Source organism: Nycticebus coucang, chromosome 14 (genome assembly GCF_027406575.1).
Source record: "Nycticebus coucang isolate mNycCou1 chromosome 14, mNycCou1.pri, whole genome shotgun sequence".
NCBI classification, from domain to species: domain Eukaryota; kingdom Metazoa; phylum Chordata; class Mammalia; order Primates; family Lorisidae; genus Nycticebus; species Nycticebus coucang.
Window position 1 is genome coordinate 15,628,709 of NC_069793.1, and position 21,826 is coordinate 15,650,534.

Sequence of the window (21,826 nt, forward strand, 5' to 3'; positions counted from 1 at the left end):
GCATGGTATTGGCACAAAAATAGAGAGGTAGATGTATGGAACAGAATTGAGAACCAAGAGATGAACCCAAACACTTATCATCATTTGATCTTTGATAAGCCTATCAAAAATACAAATTGAGGAAAAGATTCCCTATTTAACAAATGGTGCTGGGAGAATTGGCTGGTGACTTGTAGAAGACTGAAACTGGACCCACACCTTTCACCATGAACAAAAATTGACATTCATTGGATAAAAGATTTAAACTTAAGACGTGAAACTATGAAGATTCTTGGGGAGAGTGCAGGAGAAACACTTGAAGAAATTGGCCTGGGAGAATACTTTATGAGGAGGACGTCCCCGGCAGTTGAAGCAAAACCAAAAATACATTACTAGGATCAGATCAAACTAAAAAGCTTCTGCACAGCCAAGAACATAGTAAGTAAAGCAGGAAGACAGCCCTCAGAATGGGAGAGGATATTTGCAGGTTAAGCTTTGGACAAAGGTTTGATAATTAGAATCCACAGAGATAATTAGAATCCACCTATTAATAAGAAAAGAATAAGTAATCCTATTTCATTGGGGGCAAGGGACTTGAACAGAAGGTTCTCTGAAGAAGATAGGCGCATGGCCTACAGACATATGAACAAATGTTCATCATTTTTAATCATCAGAGAAATGCAAATTAAAACCACTTTGAGAAATCATCTAACTCCCATAGGAGTGGCTCACATAACGAAATCCCAAAACTACAGATGTTGGCGTGGATGTGGAGAAAAGGGAACACTTCTGTACTACTGGTGGGAGTGCAAGCTAATATGTCCCTTTTGGAAAGAAGTATGGAGAATACTCAGGGATCTAAAAGTAGACCTGCCATTTGATCCTGAAATTCCTCTACTAGGGGTATATCCAAAAGACCAAAAATCACTTTATAACAAAGATATTTGCACCGGTGTGTTCATTGCAGCTCAATTCATACTAGCCAAGTCATGGAAGAAGCCCAAGTGCCCATTGACCCATGAATGGATGAATAAATTGTGGTATATGTATACCATGGAATATTATGCAGCCTTAAAAAAGATGGAGACTTTACCTCTTTTGTGTTTACATAGATGGGGCTGTAACATATCCTACTTAGTAAAGTATCTCAAGAATGGAAGAAAAAACATCCAATGTACTCAGTAATGTTATGAAACCAATTTACAATCACTCACACTTTCATATGAAGAATAGATCACAACTGTGGCCCAAGATGAAGGAGGGAGGAGGGGGAATAGGAGGGATAAGGGGAGGTCAGATTGAGGGAGAGTGAATGTTGGGATCACACCTATGGTGCATAATGAAGGGTACATGTCGGATCTATTAGTATAGAGTCTAAATGTCTTAACACAATAATTTTTAAGTAAATAGATGAGTTATGTATTAACAGTGTGATGTAAGTGTTCCTAATTCTATATGAAATCAGCACATTGTACCTCATAAATGCATTAATGTATGCATGATCTATGTGTTTATGATTTAATAAAAAAATAAAAAATAACAAATTGTGGGATCTTTAATTTATGTGCCAGACAGGCTCCAGGAACAACAGACAGCCACACTCCCCTATTTTGTAAATCTCCTATGTTTAGCAACCTCCTTTTAAGTACATGATTTCAGGAGCTAGCATTTCCCTTTGAGGTGAGGTACATTGCTTTGTTTATCCTTATACCTACTTTTTAAAAGGAAGACTCCCTCCTAAAATACTTGGTAATTTAAATCATCCTTTATGTTATGTATAAGTTGAAGATAAAAATATCACTAGCTGAGAAACTGTGGAGGTGACTTTTCTCCTGTATTTTCTGTTGTTTATGAAATTCAAATTAGAGCTGGTATTTCTAATTCTGTTATAAGAGTTTTAGACGGTGGTTCATGCATAAATGCACCAGTATGGACATGAACAAAATACTACTGGACATTCTCTTCTAACTGGGCTAGAGTTAGTTGAGATAACTGGACATTTAGTTACTAGTGGTCTAGTGCTAACAGAATGTACTGACCTGCTTTCTCTTGGTGAACATTTCTTCATATCCTTGTTCACCTTTGGACAATTCCTGTCCAACTCAGTTCTGTAGTTCCACTGTCTAACCTTGGATTTTGTCTTGTCAAGTAATGACAGGCACTGAAGAGAGGTGTATCCATTACTGGGATGGCTCAGAGTGATATGGGTTCTCAGGTTCAGTTATTTCAAGTCTGTTTTTAGGACCTAAAAGGAGGAAAGATGCTCCCATATTGTGAAACCAGAACTTCCAGCTTGATCTTTCTAAGGCAAGGCCAAAGGTCACCCTTTCCAGGAGCCCTACTCGCGTGCTCACATGTCTAAGTATACCTGGACAGGTTGCAAATCTCCAAGCAGAAAAAGTGGGTCCAAGTTGATATCTGGGTCTTTGGGGTAGATGTTTGTCTTTACATGATGTTGGAAGTGCGTGTAATTCCACCAGTTTTGTGACAGAGCCTGAGGAGAAGAGAGGGCTTATTAGCTGGAAGAAAGCTCTCCTGAAGTACCCTTCACCGTCAGAGTTTTCTGCATTCATCCTGAAAGTCAAAATACGATATTTGAGTTTCCTGAGCTTGTCCCCAGTGCTGGGTCATGAAATGACTCATTGAAAAGAGGCTCTCATAGCTTGTGAAGAAATAATTCCGTGATCCAGAAACATAATTCCTGACAATGAAAATCATAGAAGCCTGTTAAAAGATGTTTTTCATCCTTCTCTCATTTGCTCATTTGGCAAAAAAAAAAAAAAAACAAAAAAAATCAAATTTGAAGATAGTTGGGCAGAAATTATTATTCCTATTTTACATATAAAAAAATTTTAGCTCTGGGGCGGCGCCTGTGGCTCAAGGAGTAGGGCGCCGGTCCCATATGCCGGAGGTGGCGGGTTCAAACCCAGCCCCGGCCAAAAACCAAAAAAAAAAAAAAAATAAGAAAGTTTAGCTCTAAGACTTTAATTAGTTCTGGAGAAAAAAGTGGCCCCAGGTTTCCCACTTAAATGAATATTTGAAACAATCATAAACTACCTACAGTAACTGGTGATATGAGAGACAAGTTTTGACTCAGGATAGTTTAGGCAGAAGATCATAACAGATAAAGCTTAGGACAGCGGTTGGTATAGTTATGGGTATGATATAAAGTAGTTAGCTCCCCCCTGACTCCTTTAGCTGGAAGCCAAGGACAAAGGACAGAATAATTCAGGGGCAAACGAGGACTATAAGGTCATGCCCAATAGGGTGCCCCAAATTTTGAAAAGGAGTCACCTGAAGTCATTGTTCATTTCCAGGTTGGATCTTTTCCTAGTACAGTAGAAAGAACCCAGGCTTTGGACTAAAACCAACCTGAATTTAAATCCCTGCTTGACATCTATTTCGAAGTGTGAACTTGGGCAATTTCCTCATCTCTGAAATTGATGAGGTTTCTGAGAGGATTACAGGAAATAACATGTTTTACATCTTTTCTCCTACCAAATTGAAATGTTTTAGCACATAGTCATGGAATGAGTATAGGCCAGAATTTGCAAGGGATCATGATTTCAATTTTCTGTCCCATTATCCCTGTAATGTGATTTGATTCTTACTTTTTTAAAAATATACACACTGGGGGATAAATAAATAGGCTATGGGGACTGCATTTGAATTTTAGTATTGCACAAAAGTACAGAATGTATACAGACGTTTCATGGTTTGTTTTCAGAAGGGTTCTTTTGTTGTGCAAAGACCAGAACATATGTATTTTTAAGCAGCTAGCAAATGAAAACCCCCCAAAATCTCAATATCTGTTCCTTTTATGGAAAAAGAGAGAAAAGAAGTAATTTATATGAAGTTAAGTTTGAAATTTAAAATTGCAATGCATGTATACAGTGGTGATTTTGCTCTTTATATTATAGTTTTTTTTGACTTATCTTTCCCATAAGTAATATTGTCTCCTGAACATTGTCTAAGTTTATATTCTTTTTTTGCATGAATCCCTGGTTTTGCCTGCAAAATGTCAGAGTATATTTGATTTGATTTTAAAAGATATTTTCTGTTTTCTCATTTTTGTTTGTGAGCCCATGAAGTTTATATTCATTAAAACTAGTGCAAATTTTTATTGGAAAGAAAATTTATGTATAAAGAACTGTGTATAAATTTGGGGCAATGGGATAGCACTGATTTGTAAAAATGCTCCCTGGGGTGGGGCTGATCTGAAATATTCCACACACTGGCACCAAATCAGGTTCCACTTACTCCCGGGCATTAGGAGTTTCACCTTTCATCTGACTCCTCAGAAAAGGTCTTGGAAATTGGGAAGGCTCATTATTTAAAAATGCTCGAGGACATGATACAAACACCTGCCTTTACTCTGCATTTCTGAGTGCTTCCAGAAATACCTCTCCTATCTAACACTGGTGGATAAAGGGTCCAACAGGGTGCATACAAGAATTTTCTGGTTAAGTGAAACTTGCCACATAAAATGACAATTTATCATTCGTTCTAAGCATTTTGAGGGACAGACATGTCTCTAATATGGATCCAAATCCAAATCTGTGCTACGTGATTTACTGAAGCCTCTGTGTGCTCAGGGGGAGAGAGCGTGGGTCAGAACAGGTGCTTCCAAGCACATTGCTTCTCAGTGATGCTGTGACTTGTGGTCTATTTCCCTATTTCCCAGATACTATCACCATTAAATATTTGTCTTAATGATTCTGGGCCCTCATTTTTATTATGGAAGACTGTTCCTACTTTTAGTAACAGGTAATCATTATTGGGCATTTCCCATATGCCAGGCACTGTGTTAACCACGACACAGGGTATTGTATAAAATCCTGACAACATCCCCACCAGGTCCCTATTCTCATTTTATGGTTAAAGAAACTGAGATTCATGTTATATTAAGTAACTTGTTCGATGTGACCCAGCTAATGAGTGGCTGAGCTCCCACAGAAGGCAGGTCTGCTGTTAAAGTAACAGTTGTCATTCTGGTTGCAGGTTAGTATCACCTTGGGGAGATTTTAAAACGATGCTGGCATCTACTTAGCAGCTCATGGCCTAGATACAGTAGAACCTCTGTAAGTTGACCACCCAAGGGACTATAACAAACTGGCCAACATACAGAGGTGGTCAACGTAAGGAACCAGGCCTAGTGTACTGATATATACATGTAATGCTTGTCCAGTCTATGAAAATTAGGTCAACTTAAGGAGGTGGCCAATGTAGGGACATGGTCAACTATAGAGGTTCTGGTGTAGTTAGCCCCTTTGGACATCAGTCTCAAATGAAAATAGGAGTGCTATAATCCTCACCTTGTGAGGCTTACATGAGACAACAGCTCAATAGGGTTAGACTGAACCTGGCAGGTGGCAGGCTGTCATCTGATGTGAGCCCCATTTACCTTTGCTCACTGTTTCTTGGCAGTAATTACGCTCATGACTCTCTGTGGGTCTGACTCAGCTTTCTCTTCTCCTTTTATTAATGGGCACTTTCAAGTCATTAGACTTTGGGGAGCCAGACAGCCAGAAAGGTGTACATGCAAAAATGTTCTTTGTTAAGGAAGAACAAATGTGCTTTTATTCAGTTTGTTAAGAGAGCCTTGTCTGAACTCATAGCTTTAGTGGAAGGCTCTGGGTTTCCCTGAAAGGCCAGATGACAGAGTCACTAAGTCCCAGAGTTCTAGAAGTGCAGAGATCTAGTTTAACTCCTAACATTACAGATGGGAACACAGAGGGCCCAGAGGTAGAATTTGATTTACTAGAGGTCACACAGTGAGTGTTGCCAGAGCTGGGGCTGGAAGCTGCTCATAGGAGTCCTATTTGCTCATTACCCACTTAACAATGCCTGTTGAAGGCCTACTAAGTGCCAGGCACTCTACTAGGTGCGCAGGAGAGAGTGTATGCTTTCTGGAACTTCCTAGCTTGCAGCGGGTGGCCAAGACCAGCCGCCATTGCTTTATCTCCTTTTCCCAGCAGTTGGGGCTTTGCACCCATCTGCCTTTCCCTGGCTACTCCTTCTGTAGCTCTTCACTTTTATCTGTTCTCTTGCTCCTTTCGCTTTATTTCCTCATAGCCCCACTCTCCTGGGACTAATCAGGCCTGTTGGAATCTCCTAACTTCCCAGTAATTAGTGTTCAAACTTCCTCTAAAAATATTCCCATCATGATTTCAGAGTGCACATCTTCATTTTTAAAGCCGTGAACTTTCTTCTGCAAATGGTTCCTTAGAGTAATAGACTGCCAGGGATTGGGAAACATTTTCTATCAGGGTAATTAAAAATTCTCATTTTAACACATATTTTATAACACTGTATTACATGTTATTATGTAAGTATTATCTATACTATTAATATGTACCTTTTAAATATTAGCTTTAATAAGTGTAAAAATATTATCTACTTATTAGTGGGTTACCATAAACATTTTTTTTTACTGATGCGATTACACAGTCAAACAAATGTGGAAACTCCTGCCTAACAGATTGACATTCAAGAAGCCCATCATACTCTTTGACGTTCTGTACCTTGAGATGGCCCATCACAACTTTTTGCAACAGATGGTTCCACTTAGACTTCTTAAATACGGAAAGGTGTCCTAAGTCATGCTGCAAAATTGCACACTGAGCCTAGGAGAGACGAGGTTGTTAAAGATGTTGGGAACTCAAGATGAAAGAAATCAATGAGCCTGCAGCAGATGTAAGAGGCCTGTTGAGAATACGGAGTGATCTGGTCTGACCTCATGCCAGGCTTCTCTTTTCTCCTGTTTTCCCAACCTCCATGCCTTGGCACAGGTGGGTCTCTCAGCCTGGAATGTTCTCCTTGCCTCTGTCAACATTTTCTAATATGGAGAGGAATGAGCATGAACTTTGGAGTCAGACAGATTTGGATTCTGAAATGTTCTTTAGCACTTATGAACCTCGTGATTCTGGACAGGTTACTTGGTAGCTGTGACCTTCAGTTCTTCAGCAGAGGCATTCACACCTGACTCATGGGCTGTTGTGCAACTCATGTACATATAAAGTGCCCAGCTTATGCTGAGCACCCAAAAACCATTGAATTCCAGAAGTCACTTTTTATAAGAAATAAAGCAAGATGGCTGTTCATGGAAAAAATTAATATGCAAAATTATGGAACTTGGAAATGCTTTGCTGTTAATTCTCTACAAAACCTTCCCTACTTGTTCCAATGAGTATTAAATGCTCCTTTCTACTCCAAGAGCACACGCTTGTTCCTCTCGTTGGCATTAACACCATTCTGTCATGCAGAATGTTGAGCTGTTTGAATGACTATCTTTCCACTAGATGACTCCTTTCTAGGGAGCAGGGAGTGTGTAAATTTCTCTTCATAGTCACAGCACAGTGCTGCATTCATAGAAGGCCACATTCGGAGATTCATACTTAATTCCACTTGAATTTATCAAATACTCTGCTAAGCATCAGTTTCTGTTTTTTCTTTACAGAGGACTCATACATGCTTATTCTCATATAATATGATACAGTCTCTGCCCTTAGAGAATTAATGGTCTGTTGCATCGATAAATGTAGATTGGTTAATGAAGGAAAAGATAAAGATGAGTGTTATGTGGCTAATGACAGAATTCCAGCTACGGGGCAAACAGTGGAAACTGTCATTAATTAAACATTTGCCATAAGCCTGGCCTGTGCTGGGCATTTCACACATTAGTCTTAGTCCTCTTGAGAATAATTCTACATTCATTATTATCTTCATTTTGCAGATGAGAGAACTGGTGCCCATGAAGTTTGCTGCCTTGCTGTGAGTGTCTAATGTGGGTGAGTGGCTTGTCGAGAAGCAAGAGGGCAGCTGACACCAACCTAAAGAGGGAAGAAAAAACTGAGACATCCTGTGAGGACACTGCTTGGGCTCAGAATATCTGCTTACCTGTGAAGTTGTGAGAAGAAAGGAAATGAGTATTGTAATACACCAGCCACTGCCAAACTGATACAGGATTAGCCAAGCCAGGACTTCCAAAGCGAGGATCTGGGCCATGTGAAGGAAGAAGAACCCCAGGTTGGCATCGAACAATTTCATAGCCTCTACTGTCTTCCTCAATTCTTGGAAATCTTTCACCAACTGGGGCTGTGAATAAGTGTTTCAAAAAAAAAAATTAGTTCATTTAGGGAAAAGGGAATAGAAGTTAGTATCATTAATAACTTATTTTATTTTATTAGTTTAGTGATAAATTTATTTTGTTAGTAGAATTTCATTAATATTAATAAATTTAATTGTCTAGAATTAAATACAAAAAAGCACAATGAACCAGTGAACAAAATCTTTGAAATAAAAATGATGACAATTTCTTTTTTCTGGTGAAACATGATTAGTGACTTGGAAACTATCCCCACACTGCCATGGAACTTGGAATTAGTTTTTTCTAGAGGAGGAGGAAGCAGAGAATGCCTCGGTAGAGTGCTACATGAGGCTAATGGTTGCTTTTTTTTTTTTTTTTTTGATAGTTTTTTTTTTTTTATTGTTGGGGATTCATTGAGGGTACAATAAGCCAGGTTACACTGATTGCAATTGTTAGGTAAAGTCCCTCTTGCAATCATGTCTTGCCCCCATAAAGTGTGACATACACCAAGGCCCCAACCCCCTCCCTCCTTCCCTCTTTCTGTTTCCCCCCCATAACCATAATTGTCATTAATTGTCCTCATATCAAAATTGAGTACATAGGATTCATGCTTCTCCGTTCTTGTGATGCTTTACTAAGAATAATGTCTTCCACGTCCATCCAGGTTAATACGAAGGATGTAAAGTCTCCATTTTTTTTAATGGCTGAATAGTATTCCATGGTATACATATACCACAGCTTGTTAATCCATTCCTGGGTTAGTGGGCATTTAGGCTGTTTCCACATTTTGGCGATTGTAAATTGAGCTGCAATAAACACTCTAGTACAAGTGTCCTTATGATAAAAGGATTTTTTTCCTTCTGGGTAGATGCCCAGTAATGGGATTGCAGGATCAAATGGGAGGTCTAGCTTGAGTGCTTTGAGGTTTCTCCATACTTCTTTCCAGAAAGGTTGTACTAGTTTGCAGTCCCACCAGCAGTGTAAAAGTGTTCCCTTCTCTCCACATCCACGCCAGCATCTGCAGTTTTGAGATTTTGTGATGTGGGCCATTCTCACTGGGGTTAGATGATATCTCAGGGTTGTTTTGATTTGCATTTCTCTAATATTAATGGTTGCTTTTTAAGCCATCAGTATTATTCTAGGTGTTGACTAAGCTCTGGTTTTGCTTTGGAGAACTTGGTCTTCTAGATGGATCTGTGTTACCATAGTTACAGGTATAGTTTACAAAGTGCTTCCAAGCCAGTTGTTTAATGTGTACAAAGGGCTCTTTCATAGAAGACAGCAAACATAGTAGAATATAATTCATTCAGATTAGCTCTAAGGATGACTTCTGAGAGCTGCTCAGTAAATCTCTAGAAATAAGGCAGGGTCTCCAGGCGGGTTAGTGAGCGTCTGCTGGGCAGAATGGTCCTGGACAAGTATGCTGTGTGTATGTCCCTGTGTGCTTGTGCACAGAGTTGGCACTGGTCTATAAAGCCTGCCACAGTGCCCTAGGAGTGTGCAAGGTTGGAAAGAAATACCTCTTAGCATATTGATTATATTGGATTTGAAACCAAGCAGTTGAGAAGGTGAGCAGGGTATGAGAAAGACAGCAGGGCTGTCCAGATCTAAGAGGGGGAGAGAAGTCCGAAATAAAAGAACAATGAAAATAATTCTAGATGTCAAAACTGTCATTTCAAAATTCACTTATGAAACTTTTATTTTAATTTATTTTTAAAAAGATACGGTCTTTTGCTGGAGTGCAGTGTCCTGATCCTAGCTTACTGCGGCCTTGACCTCCTGGGCTCCAATGATCATCCTGCATGGCCTCCCTAACTGCTGAGGTTATAGGCATGCCCTAGCACACCCAGCATGAAGCAACTTTTTTTTTTTTTTTTTTTTTTTTGTAGAGACAGAGTCTCACTTTATGGCCCTCGGTAGAGTGCCGTGGCCTCACACAGCTCACAGCAACCTCCAACTCCTGGGCTTAAGCGATTCTCTTGCCTCAGCCTCCCAAGTAGCTGGGACTACAGGCGCCCGCCACAACGCCCGGCTATTTTTTGGTTGCAGTTCGGCCGGGGCCGGGTTTGAACCCGCCACCCTCGGTATATGGGGCCGGCGCCTTACCGACTGAGCCACAGGCGCCGCCCATGAAGCAACTTTTAAAGGAGCTGCTGCCTGTGTAATTTCCTGTACCAAGACCCCATAAACTTTGGAATTCTTGTGGCCATACATAATTTCAATAATTTGATAATTTTAATTGGTATTATCTAGGCTGAATCTCAGCTAATCCATTCATTTTAGAGTGAGGGTCACTGAAACCAAGGATAGTGCCTAGAAGTCACCAGAAAGTCAGAGACAGATGTTGGACCCAAACCCATACCTATCACCCACTTTCCTGCTCAAACACCAATTTTCTATACATGGTGATTTAAGTATCCACACAGATGTACAAAAGAAAAGTTATAGTAGCTCTTTAGCCCTAGAGACCACGAATCCTTTATGTAGTGACTATATTATATCTCTCAGCCATTAGGGGAGTTTTATTTTTCTACTTCTTTTTTTTGTTGTTGTTACAGTTTCTGGCCAGGGCTGGGTTTGAACCCACCACCTCTGGTATATGGGGCTGGTGCCCTACTCCTTGAGCCACAGGTGCCACCTGAATTTTCTTTTTCTAAATGAACCTTTTAGATAAAGCAATAGCATCATCTTCCTCTTTTAACCTAAGTTCACTGAACCCAAACGATAGAGATGTATCTGGAAATTTGTTAATTACTAGTACCACCATTGGGTTCATAACAATGATAACATTTATATTCGATCAAGAATTTGCTATATTTCAGACACTGCTATCAACACTTTACATGGCTTGACTTCTTTCCATCATTTTTACAATAACTATTATAAAGTTGGTTCTACTGGAGCTATTTTATAGGGCAAGAAACTGAGCCCCACAGCGATTGGGCACTTGCACAACTTGATAATGGCAGGATTGGGTTGTGAGTTCAGGCCGTCCAACCTCAGAGCCCACTCTTCTCTACAGAACTGTGCTGCGGGATGCACGTGGGCCTGCAGAACAAACCTGAGCATCAGTCCTAGATTTACACATAACCAGGAGGAGCCTGGTCCTCCGAGGAGCCATCTCTGTGAGTCTGTCCCCTCATTTCTTAGAGAGAGAATAAAATCTGTATAGGTTTCAAAACACTTCTGATTCAGTGTTTTGTGCAAATTATTTGAAAAGAATTAAGATAAAGGTAAGCTGTAACAAACATAAATTGCAAAGAATTGAGTTGTTTCATGTTAAGTAAAATCCCTTTCAGCTTTATGAAAGTCTGTCCCTGTGAGTTGGTCTCAGAGACCTTGTGTCTGAGATGACAATAATTCACGTGTAGTCATGATAATGAAGACAGAATGGCATTCATCTTTTGGAATACTCAGGGATTGGGGCCACAAAGAGGTGATTTGGAGGCATAGCTCTTGGATATACAAGCTGTGGGACTTTCTGAAGGTAATTTATTCTCCCCGAATGATAATTTCTCCAAATGTAAAATGGGCTGCAGTGAGGAGACATTTACATCTTTCATTCAACAGCTATTCGTGGGGCTCCGACCACATGTCTGATACTGCACAGGTGGGTCCTGAGAACACGGCAGTAAGCAAGATGACAGATTCTTGGCTGTCATGAAGCTTGGCTACGCCGGCAACATGGACATGGATATAAAACACGCTTACAAGCCGTTTCTGAAAGGAAATGTGTATAAGTTGCCTGGTGGAGGTAGGTGCTTAGAGAAGTGACATGACTCTTCGATGCAAGGCCAACAATGCCCTTGTTTTGTTTCACAGAAAACTTAAGAGTTCTGAGGGAAAAAGAGAAAGCCATTATTTTGAAATATGTGGAATCCATTTATTTAAAGTGCTGTGGCCCCACCTAGGCACTGTGGTTTGTTTCTCACAGAAAAACAGTAAATTGGCCTTGAAATACGCCTTATGTTCCACATGCTGACTCCTGGTACCTCACTCACGTTTTTGTTTCTCTCCTGGCTGGGCTCTCCTGCGGCAAGCTCTCCAATGAGCAGTGGTTTAAGGTATAATTGCACCAGGTCAACGTCCGGGTGCACAGCCCTGAAGACATCCTGTGAATCAGAGAGACCTGTCAGAGTCTTAGAAGAGACGTGCTTATCTATAGACTGGTCCCCTTCTGTCTCATGTTGTGCCCAATCTGGCAACCAGCACAGATTCCATCCCAGAGGATTTGCTGCTAACTCCAGGTTGATGCTTCAAGTTGACTGATTAAAATTACCCTTGGAGCCCCTTTATGGAACTCGCATGTGAGATACCTCCAAGTCTCATGTGAGATACCACCTACTGTGCACACTGCTTCTTTAGACATGACTAATGCGGCCAGGCTATTCCAGAGCACTTACAAGACCATTGTTGGTTTGCTGAGAACCAGAAGAAATAATTGCCCTTGATAAGTCTTTAAAGTCCAACATACATCTGGGTGTGGAAGTTGCTCATGCTATCTCAGGCATGCAGCAATCAAGGTCATCTTCCACTGAGGACTCCCTCTGGGTTCTTGGCCACAGGCCAGGAGAATGTTATTTTCAGTTATTTCTAAAGAAGGAGAGGTTAAAGTTGACGATGGCTTAAGGCAAAGACATGAGAGCTCATGGGAGCACAGGTCTCGACTCCTGGGTCGTCTGAAGTAGTACACCCTTGGCTAAGTTATCATTCTCACCATGATATTAAACTTATCACCTAATAAAACTTCAGGGTAGGTATTTGCCCAGGGACAAAGGAGCATCAACACATAACATGAAGGTGATTAACTATATTTTTTTAAATCTTGGATGTGTGTTAACTAGCAATTACATGGGGTCCAGGGAGCAGCAGTTGTTCTTATATTTGGAACTGTTCCTCTGTGGCTTATGTTTGGAAGGAAGAGACTCTTTCCTTCTAGGGATTTATTTTAACTATTTTTGAAAGGAAGAAAGATTCGTCAAAAGGGAGATTCTGAACTTTCTGCTATTATGTTTTGAGGATGATTAAAGATTGCTAAAATATAACAAAAGTTGGATGTTGAACATGTGGAAGCCACGTGGATTACTCTGGGTGGTGGCGCTGCATAGAACTGATTAGGAAAATGGGCCCTGGAGCCACCTTTCTACACCTAGATTCTGGCTTTGCCGTTCACTAGCTGTGTAATTGTGGACAAGTCTCTTAACTTGTCTGTGGTACTTCCATATTCTCTTCCTTAAATGGGTTGATGATAATAGCCACTCAACTCATAAAGTTATTACAATGATTAACTAAGTTAATTAAAAGCTGAATGGTATAATCTAAGTTTTTGATACACTTCAGCTATCTTTCTTACATGTTCACCTCTAGGGATATGAAGTCACTAACTATCTTCTCTTCATTGCAACTATTTAGAGATTTCCCCCCTATTCTTTGATGTCTAATGTGGAATGAGCTCTGAATTATGTTCGGGAATATAACAAATCCTACATCTTCATATCCTGAGGCAACATTAGATGCATCCAAGAACTATATGTAACCTTGTAAGAAGGTACTTATATAATGAATAAGGTTAATTAGAGGGTATCAATGCTTCAGAGTCATATCACCTAAGGGTCTCTAGATGCAAAACCATAAAATGGGCTTTTATCCCAGACACTAGCATCCATTCTGCTTCTGCACACTTCCTCCACCCCCTTGGGAAATGCTGACTACATGATTTCCAAGATGTTATTTAAGATTCACATTCTATGATACTAAAGCTTAGTTCTTGCAACCAGAAAGAGAGTGATTTGGTGATTAAGAGGGTGATCTTAATCACCAAAGGTGATCAAGTGTCTCACCGTGATTCATAATGAAAAATAGCCTTCTGTTTGCTGTTCCGGAGCAGATTAAGATGGATGAAGATCAATAAACTATTCTGATGGATCAAGAATAGCTTAATTGGGGTGACACCTGTGGCTCAGGGAGTAGGGCGCCGGCCCCATATACCAGAGGTGGCGGGTCGAAACCCAGCCCCAGCCAAAAAATGCAAAAAAAAAAAAAAAGAATAGTTTAATCTATTGCAATTTCATCATACTCTGTAAAGCTACCTAGAGCTCTGGAACAATGTACTGACAATAATTATCTTATGGGTTTATTTTCTCTTCTGATTCCTGGGAAAGTCCACAGGTCAGTACTGTGACACAGACATGGCAGAGCTACGGTTTTCCAGAATGGGAGGCGTGGGCCTGCCCCGTGGAACTCCTTTGCCTGTATTAATGTGGCAGTGCAACAAAGGAGGTTAGCTACTCTTAGAATATTCTGTTCAAAGAATTTTTTTTAAAATGTCAGACTAGTACAAGGGTACACATGTCTTGGTTACACAGCTTTTTTTGTACATTTCAGATCAAAGTTATAAGCATGCATTTTAGCCAGAGATATTCTAACAGATTTGGATACTAAGTTATGATGGTTCCTTCTTGAAAGGCCTGCAATAATGAGCCTGTTCCTAACATTCTTAGATAAGTATACTCCTGCTGAAGGATGCCGAGAGGGTAAAGGGAAGGGGGAGGGACTAGTGCTGGTATGTATAAAGTGTGTCCTGTGTACAGGTGCTCCGTGGCCCAACTCACAGTCATCATCTCAGTTCTGTGAGCTTCCATCGCTTCTGTTGTACAAATAAAGACACTGAGTCTGAGAGAGGAGGAAAATTATGCCCCAAATTGCCACAGACAATAGCAGAGCCAGGATTTGAACTCACGGCTATGCAGCTCCAAAGCCACAAAGCCCTAAAAATCCATTTCAACCTTAACATATATAATTCTTATTCTGAAAAGGCCTCCAAAGAAAGGAAGAGCAAGACAGATTGTTCTGTGACAATGCTGAAATTAATATGTACTTGCCTGGCAGATGGTAATGGTGTTCCTCACCTTAGGTGCTAGTCATATAAAGCTCTTTGCCTTTGGCTCCAACCTCCCTCCCCAGATTCACATTCTCTGTTCCTTTCATGCACCACATTCTCTACTAGGGCCTCCTTAGCCCATGTGGATTCCACACCCTTTGGTGGTTCTGAAGTTATACAACTGCTATTCCTTTGCCTTGACTACCTTATTCCAATTTCTCTTCATAAAACCCCTTTCACACTTCAAAACCTGTATTAAATATTGCCTCCCATGAATTACTCAGGAAAGTTATTCAGGATTGCTCCTGGGCTCACATGACACTTTGTTCCCAGAGTTTTCCAAATTACATTGTAATGATCTTATGTACTTGCAACTTCTGGAGTGCACGTGTACATTTTTTTCAGACAGGGTCTAGGTATTATTAATGATCACCACACACCTTATGCCTGCCCCTCTGCCTGGAAAGTGGCATGGGACCCATAAAGGCCTGATGGATCAGGGAAAGGGTAAATGAGTAGATGGAAACAAGATACTCCTGGTAAATATGGAGCCCAGATGCAAAGCAGACCTTTTTTGGTACCATTATTCTGGGCGCCTAACACAAGTTTTAAAACAACTCACTGCATGAATGGATGAAATAGTGACCCCATGTGATGGATTCCTCAGGTATCACTATCCACCTTGAATGAGGAAGATGGAGGCCTTGAAGGAACTACTATGTAAATAAGAAAAAGGCGCGCCCCTTTGGGCAGGTGCAGCCTGGGGTCCAGGGCTGGCACACAGGAGCTCAACCTGCAAATGCCTCGTGAGTTACAGAGTGAGCATTTGACCCTGGTCGTCTGACTTCATGGTCTGGCCTCCTTCACTAGAGAGCATTATGCTTCTCCATCATATCCCCTCCCCTTGCCCCCCCCCCTTTTTTTAAAATCAATCAGATGAATCCCAAATACAGCCAGGATTTCTAGGCTGGTGGTGAAAAAACAGGAAGCCATCATTACATTTCTGAGGTTATGGGGCTGGTGCTACCAATAATAATTGCTATAATCAAATGAAGTTTTACCAAGCATCTAGAATTATGAGTTATATTCATTAGTTCCATTTACCTTAAGTCAGTCAGATGGGTCATGTCATTCACATTCTGCAGAAGCTGAGGCTCGAGCATTTCAATGACTTTCCCAGGTTCACATCACAATGCTCTGGCTCTGGTACTCTGAGTAGCCAGGGAGTATTGTGGATGTTTCTGGAACCCTACCATTCTTCTTATGCCATCTTCCTCTGGAGAATCTTTTTCTCTGAACGCTTTTTGATTTACTTTCCTAAAGTCTAGGAAATTTCCTAAAATTCTAGCTGAGCAAGCTTAGAATTTTTTTTTTTTTGAGATGGAGTCTCACTTTGTTGCCCCGTCTAAAGTGCCATAACATCAGCCTAGCTCACTACAACCTCAAACTCTTGGGCTCAAGTGATCCTCCTGCCTCAGCCTCCCGAGAAGCTGGGACTATAGGCACCCACCAAGATACCCTGATAATTTTTCTATTTTTAATAGAGATGAGATCTCGTTTTTGCTCAGCCAGATCAAGAAATCCACTCACATTAGTCTCCCAGAACGTCAGGCTGACAGGTGTGAGTTCCTGTGCCTGGCCAGGATTTTTCTTCTTCTTGACATATATGAATTCTAAGGGAGAATGATTATTTGTTCCCTAAAATCTGATGCTCCTTGTTAGTTATAATTCCGTATGACATCAGGGTATTTTCCTGATTCCTGAGACACAAATCCCCAGCAAATTACAGATTTATCATCCGGGCTGCCTTGAACCGATTGAGGCGATCAGTAATCTCCAAGGTAGCTGGAGCCTTGTGTCTTGCCAGCACATCCTCTGAGCCGATTCTGTGACTTGTCCTAGACAAGTTTGGTCCATGTTTGGTCTGAGTCAGGGGATGGGATAGCTAGGGGCCCTTTGTGTTTTTCATTTTCTTTTCTTCTTCTTTTTTTTTTTTGCAGTTTTTGGCTGGGGCTGGGCTTGAACCCACCACCTTCAGCACATGGGGCGGCGCCTTTGAACCACAGGCGCCGCCCTTCATTTCCTTTTTGTTCGTTTTTGCACCGTTACTCTCACAGAAATGCTCTTCCCTTTGCTTCATGTACTCTTTTTTCTTTGGTTTCTACACAGTGTTTCAAAATGCTTCACTACAAGTTTATGCTCATTTCCTAATAAAAGTTTGCACTTTCTTAAAAAAAAAATCAGATCTGAGAGAAGCAGGAGGGGTGCAGCTGGATGTATTCAGAAAAGAAGAAAAAATACCCTTCCTTGGAATATTTTTTGAAAAGATTTCTAAATGCACTTAAGATTTTTGGAGACCTTCTTATCAAATCTTCAGTAAAAATTTTATTTTTTTAGGACTATAGAGGGCTTTATGGTCAAAGCAACCTGATTTCAAAATGTGGCACCATTGCTTGCTGGCTCAGTGACACATTGTTTACCTCTTTGAACAATAATTTTCTCAGTTGTAATCTGAGAGTGATAGTCACCTTCCTCATGCATAGGTCTAAGCAGGGCAATGAATTTTAATGTGTCCATACAAGTGTGTGGTATCACCTCAATCACACTCAATAAGCTGCAGGATGCAAAAGAGCTTCCTGAGCTCTCAAAGGTAATCTTGATGGCCAGTGGATGGTTTTCTTTCTTTCTTTTAGATACTCACTCCAGTTATAAGAGTCTTAATATTTCTACTTGGGTGTAGATGTTCTTCCTTTTATTTCCTCCCAGATTTTACTCACTTTTTTGTATTTTTTTTTCTTATAAGACAGTGACTCCACTTCCAAACAAAGCAAAACAAAACAAAACACCAAGTACAAGGCGAAACCCAGAATACATACACATGGCATTTACTGTTCATATCTGAGCTCATCCCAAACTGGGTGCAGCTAACAGCCAGACTTGCAGGCTGAATTTGCTTCCAAATTCTTGCTACATAGGAATCCTGAAAAATTGGTTTGGGAGGAGATGAGCGATTGTGGGGCCTCAACATGTCCTCGGATGCTTTTGAGAAGACAGCCAAGATCTCAGTCACTCAGCAGGTTAGGGAGACAAAGAGAGAGTTTCTTACCGTGGCGTCTTCCCCGGCACAGTGCTGGAGGACCCGGCGGCCTCCGGGGTGCCTGTCTGCCCAGCCAGTTACACTGTAAACCTTGCGATCGATGACGAGCCACTGGTCGGCCTCCTGGTTGTGTCTCTGCACCTCCTGCCAGCTGTACGTGTTGAGGCTTCTCCGGGGCACGTCCCGCTTCCCAGTGGCCTCCTGCTTTGCACAGACCTCAGCGTCCCCACTTGCTGATGCTGCTTTCCCATTTGCCTGGTGCTTGTCCCCCAGGTGAGGCTGACTCCTTCCCACAGGGATCCCAGTGTCACCACACTTTTCTTCAAGCTTCATTGTCATTGAAGCCCTAGGATTTCTGGGCTGACTCCTGAAGTTTCTAACCCTCGCCTCTAATTGGACCACAGAACGATGGCTTTTCTCTCCACTGCGGGATGAGCCCTACCCTGGAAACTTCTCTTTAGCCTAAGTCGTCTCTCCACAAACTGCTGGTGAGCCCCTCCCCAGCCTCTCACTGCTCTGTCTGTCCCGAAGCCTCTCTGCCCTGGTGGAGGCGGGAACACCCTTCTCTCTTCACTTCTCCTCTCCCTGTGGTCTGGCCTCCTGTTTTCAGCCTCCTCCTTCACCATTAAATGTCCCTCAGTGAAGAGCAGGGGTCAGTCACAGCCTGGGCTAACTGTCCCGCCCTGGGGGAGGAGGGACTAAGCGGTGGCTTCTGTGATTCTCCTGCAGTGGGTGGGGGTGGGCTGCCTCCCCTGGCTCTCTAACCCGCCTCTGAGTGAAGATATTCAGATGTGTGTGTTGAACACGTGAGCAAAAGCTTTCGAAATCTCCAGGATGACACGGATGCTTGGTGGACTTGGGAAATGTTTTATTGACAGCTGTTATTTCTCCCAAGGGCTTTTAAATTATTTTTTAACTTTTTTTTTTTTTTTAAGAAAGGTTGGGTTTCATTTTACTAGAAAAGTAGATCAACATCAGTGAGTTTTCTCTCTTTTCCCTCCCATTTCAAAGCTGATAATCAGAGAAGGTGGGTGACTAGCCCCAAGTCACACAGCAAGGGAGTAGAAAATGGGGTTACTTCTCTCTACCTTTCTTATTGGGGTTCTTATAAGGAGAAAGAAAATGCATTTACTTCAAAGCCTGGGACAATGAAAAAAGGAATGAATGCTAACCACTAAAAAATAGTTTGGTATAGCAGAACGATCAACAGTCATAAGGTGACCACCTCAGAATGAAGATGAGACATCATCGATCCTTTCTTTCCCCGGGTATCCTGAGGTTCTTGAACCATAATAGGGCAAGGGATAGGAACAAAAATGCCTAATTTAGCACATTTTTTCCAATAGTTGGAATCTGGAACTAGATTTAATAATATTTGGACAAAGTAATAAATGTACTTACTTGGGCGGGCAGTAGAAGGTGAGTTTTTCAGTGAATTTAGAGCACAAATGTGTGGAAATAGTGGAAGGGATCTGCAAGAAGTGAGATAAACAAAGAATAAAGGTGATTTAGAGAGTTCAGAATCCACTCCCCCCAAAAACTTGAATTATTTTCAACAGTAATTTTTAGTCATACTGACATACTCACTTTGGTTTTATTTTTCTTTAAACCTCCCCCCTGCTGATTTATTGAGGTATAATTTATATTGAGGTGTAACTGTAGGAACAATTTGACACACACCAAACCCCACATATTAAAGGCTATAATCTGACACATGGACACACCTGCAACGCCATCACCGCCACAGTGAAACAGTGAAGACAGTGAACATGCCAGTGGCTCCAAAGTCCCTCCTTTTCTCTTTTAGAAACAACCTCACTCCTCCTCCTCAACCCTGTCCTCATCCCCAGGCCACCGCTGATCTGCTTTCTCTTATTTTTCTAGAATTTTATATAAATGGCATCATCCACTGTGTATTTTTTCTTTCTGATCTTGTTTCTTTCACTCAATGTAACTATTTTCAGATTCATCCATTTTGGTGCATGTCCGTTAAGAAACCTCCTTTAAATGCCACAGTTAAACATATTTTATAAAGGTCTATCTAAAATGTGTGGAGGATACATCAGTACAGGAAATGGGAGGCCAGGAGATCAGCTAGTGAATTTCCCTGGGAAGAGGGATCATAGGAGGAAAACAAGGATGAGGGGGGTGTTAACTTTACACTTTCATCAGACAGGGCTCGCACACTAAATTATTGTTTTTGAAGGATGACTTTCAACAGGTCACACCATTATTAAAAACTTTTAGTGGCTCTTTCGTTGCTTATAGGATAATTTCCAAACTTGTTAGCCTGTTAATTAAAATTTTGGCCCAACCTACTTCACTTGCTGCTTCCCAACACAAACTTTCTACATCAATAAAAGCATCTGATGAAGCATCTTACATTGGTACTTCTAAACCCCAGCTTTCTTCTTGTGCTTACTCTTTCCCTCTCTTTTGTTCCTCTAAGGAACAGCTCAGAATGCCTCCTCTTAGAGAATCTTTTCTCAGTCATCCGATGGTGGAAGTGACTTCTTCGTCCTCTGATTCAACAATTTGTACTACACTCTTAAAGTTGTCATATGTATGAGTGATAACCCTGTGAGTTGAAAAGACAAAAACAAATCAAATTTACCCCAAAGAAAATGGAATTTACTGTCTCACAAAATGAAGGTGAAAAAGAATTTATTGCCTCACAAAACAGAAAATTCGAGAACTATACGTCTTTAAGGCTGGCTGGCTGTAGTAGAAGTCAAAAGTCATTGTTTTCAGAATGTTGCCCTTTTTCTTTTTCAGTTTTCAACTCAGTTCTCTCTTTCTTTCTTTCTTTCTTTCTTTCTTTCTTTCTTTCTTTCTTTCTTTCTTTCTTTCTTTCTTTCTTTCTTTCTTTCTTTCTTTCTTTCTTTCTTTCTTTCTTTCTCTCTACAGAATCTCATTTTGTATCAAATCTCATTCTGTATCAGAATCCCCTCCCTCCCTGCCTCCCTCCGTCCCTCCCTCCCCCCCTTTCTTTCTTTCTTTCTTTTTTTTTTGATACAGAATCTCATTCAATCACCCTGGAGTAGAGTTTCATGGTGTCATAGCTCACAGCAACCTCAAGCTCTTGGGCTCAAAGTGATTCTCCTGCCTCAGCCGTCCTGGTAGCTGGGACTATAGGTGCCTGCCACAACTCCCAGCTATTTTTTTTAGAGATGGAGGTCTCACTCTGTCTCAGGCTGGTCTCAAACTTATGAGCTCAGGCAATCCACCCACCATGGCCTCACAGAGTGCTAGGATTACAGGGGTGAGCCACCGTGCCTGGCCTAACTTAGTTTTTCTTCATGCTGGCTTCATTCTCTGAAATATTATTTCCTTGGTGAAAGATAGACATTTGAGCTTTCAATACATACAAAGTGTCACAATTTTCCTGATTATGAAATAAAGAAAATCAGATTAACTCTCGCTCTTTGATCCCTGCTAGCTTGGATCATGGACCCTACTTGTGGTCTGAGCCCAAGGGGTTGCAAGTCCACTTGATGAGGTTCCCTCCCTGCGGAAGCATCTTTGTTGATCCAGGAGAGGATTTTTCCCCCAGAGGAAAATATGTGAAGGAACAGAAAATGAGACAACAGGTGGCTAGTTCTCATATTCTGTTTAATATTTTTATTTTATCACACGTAGATTATAACTCTTCCACCAGGCTATTAACTCTTTTTGAGGATAGAAACTTATTAGTCATCTTTTTATATTCCAGTGACTCTATAGAAAATATAAAGCAGAACATTTTCCTAAATGACCTGTAGTTCCACCACACATTGATGGC

The 21,826-nt window shown here is 41.1% G+C and overlaps 1 protein-coding gene across 1 annotated transcript in view; it reads right to left on the minus strand.

The window, feature by feature from the left end:
• LOC128564308 (fatty acid desaturase 2-like protein FADS2B) overlaps positions 1 to 18,653 on the minus strand; it is a 33,848-nt gene extending 15,195 nt beyond the window's left edge. Inside the window, exons 1-5 of the mRNA XM_053559801.1 lie at positions 18,055 to 18,653; positions 12,070 to 12,180; positions 7,879 to 8,076; positions 6,504 to 6,605; positions 2,348 to 2,473 (exon numbers count right to left, since the gene is read on the minus strand). Coding sequence (XP_053415776.1) covers positions 2,348 to 2,473; positions 6,504 to 6,605; positions 7,879 to 8,076; positions 12,070 to 12,180; positions 18,055 to 18,384 — 867 coding nt within the window. The 5' untranslated portion in view covers positions 18,385 to 18,653. The remainder of the gene's footprint in view (positions 1 to 2,347; positions 2,474 to 6,503; positions 6,606 to 7,878; positions 8,077 to 12,069; positions 12,181 to 18,054) is intronic.
• Positions 18,654 to 21,826: the final 3,173 nt, after the last annotated feature.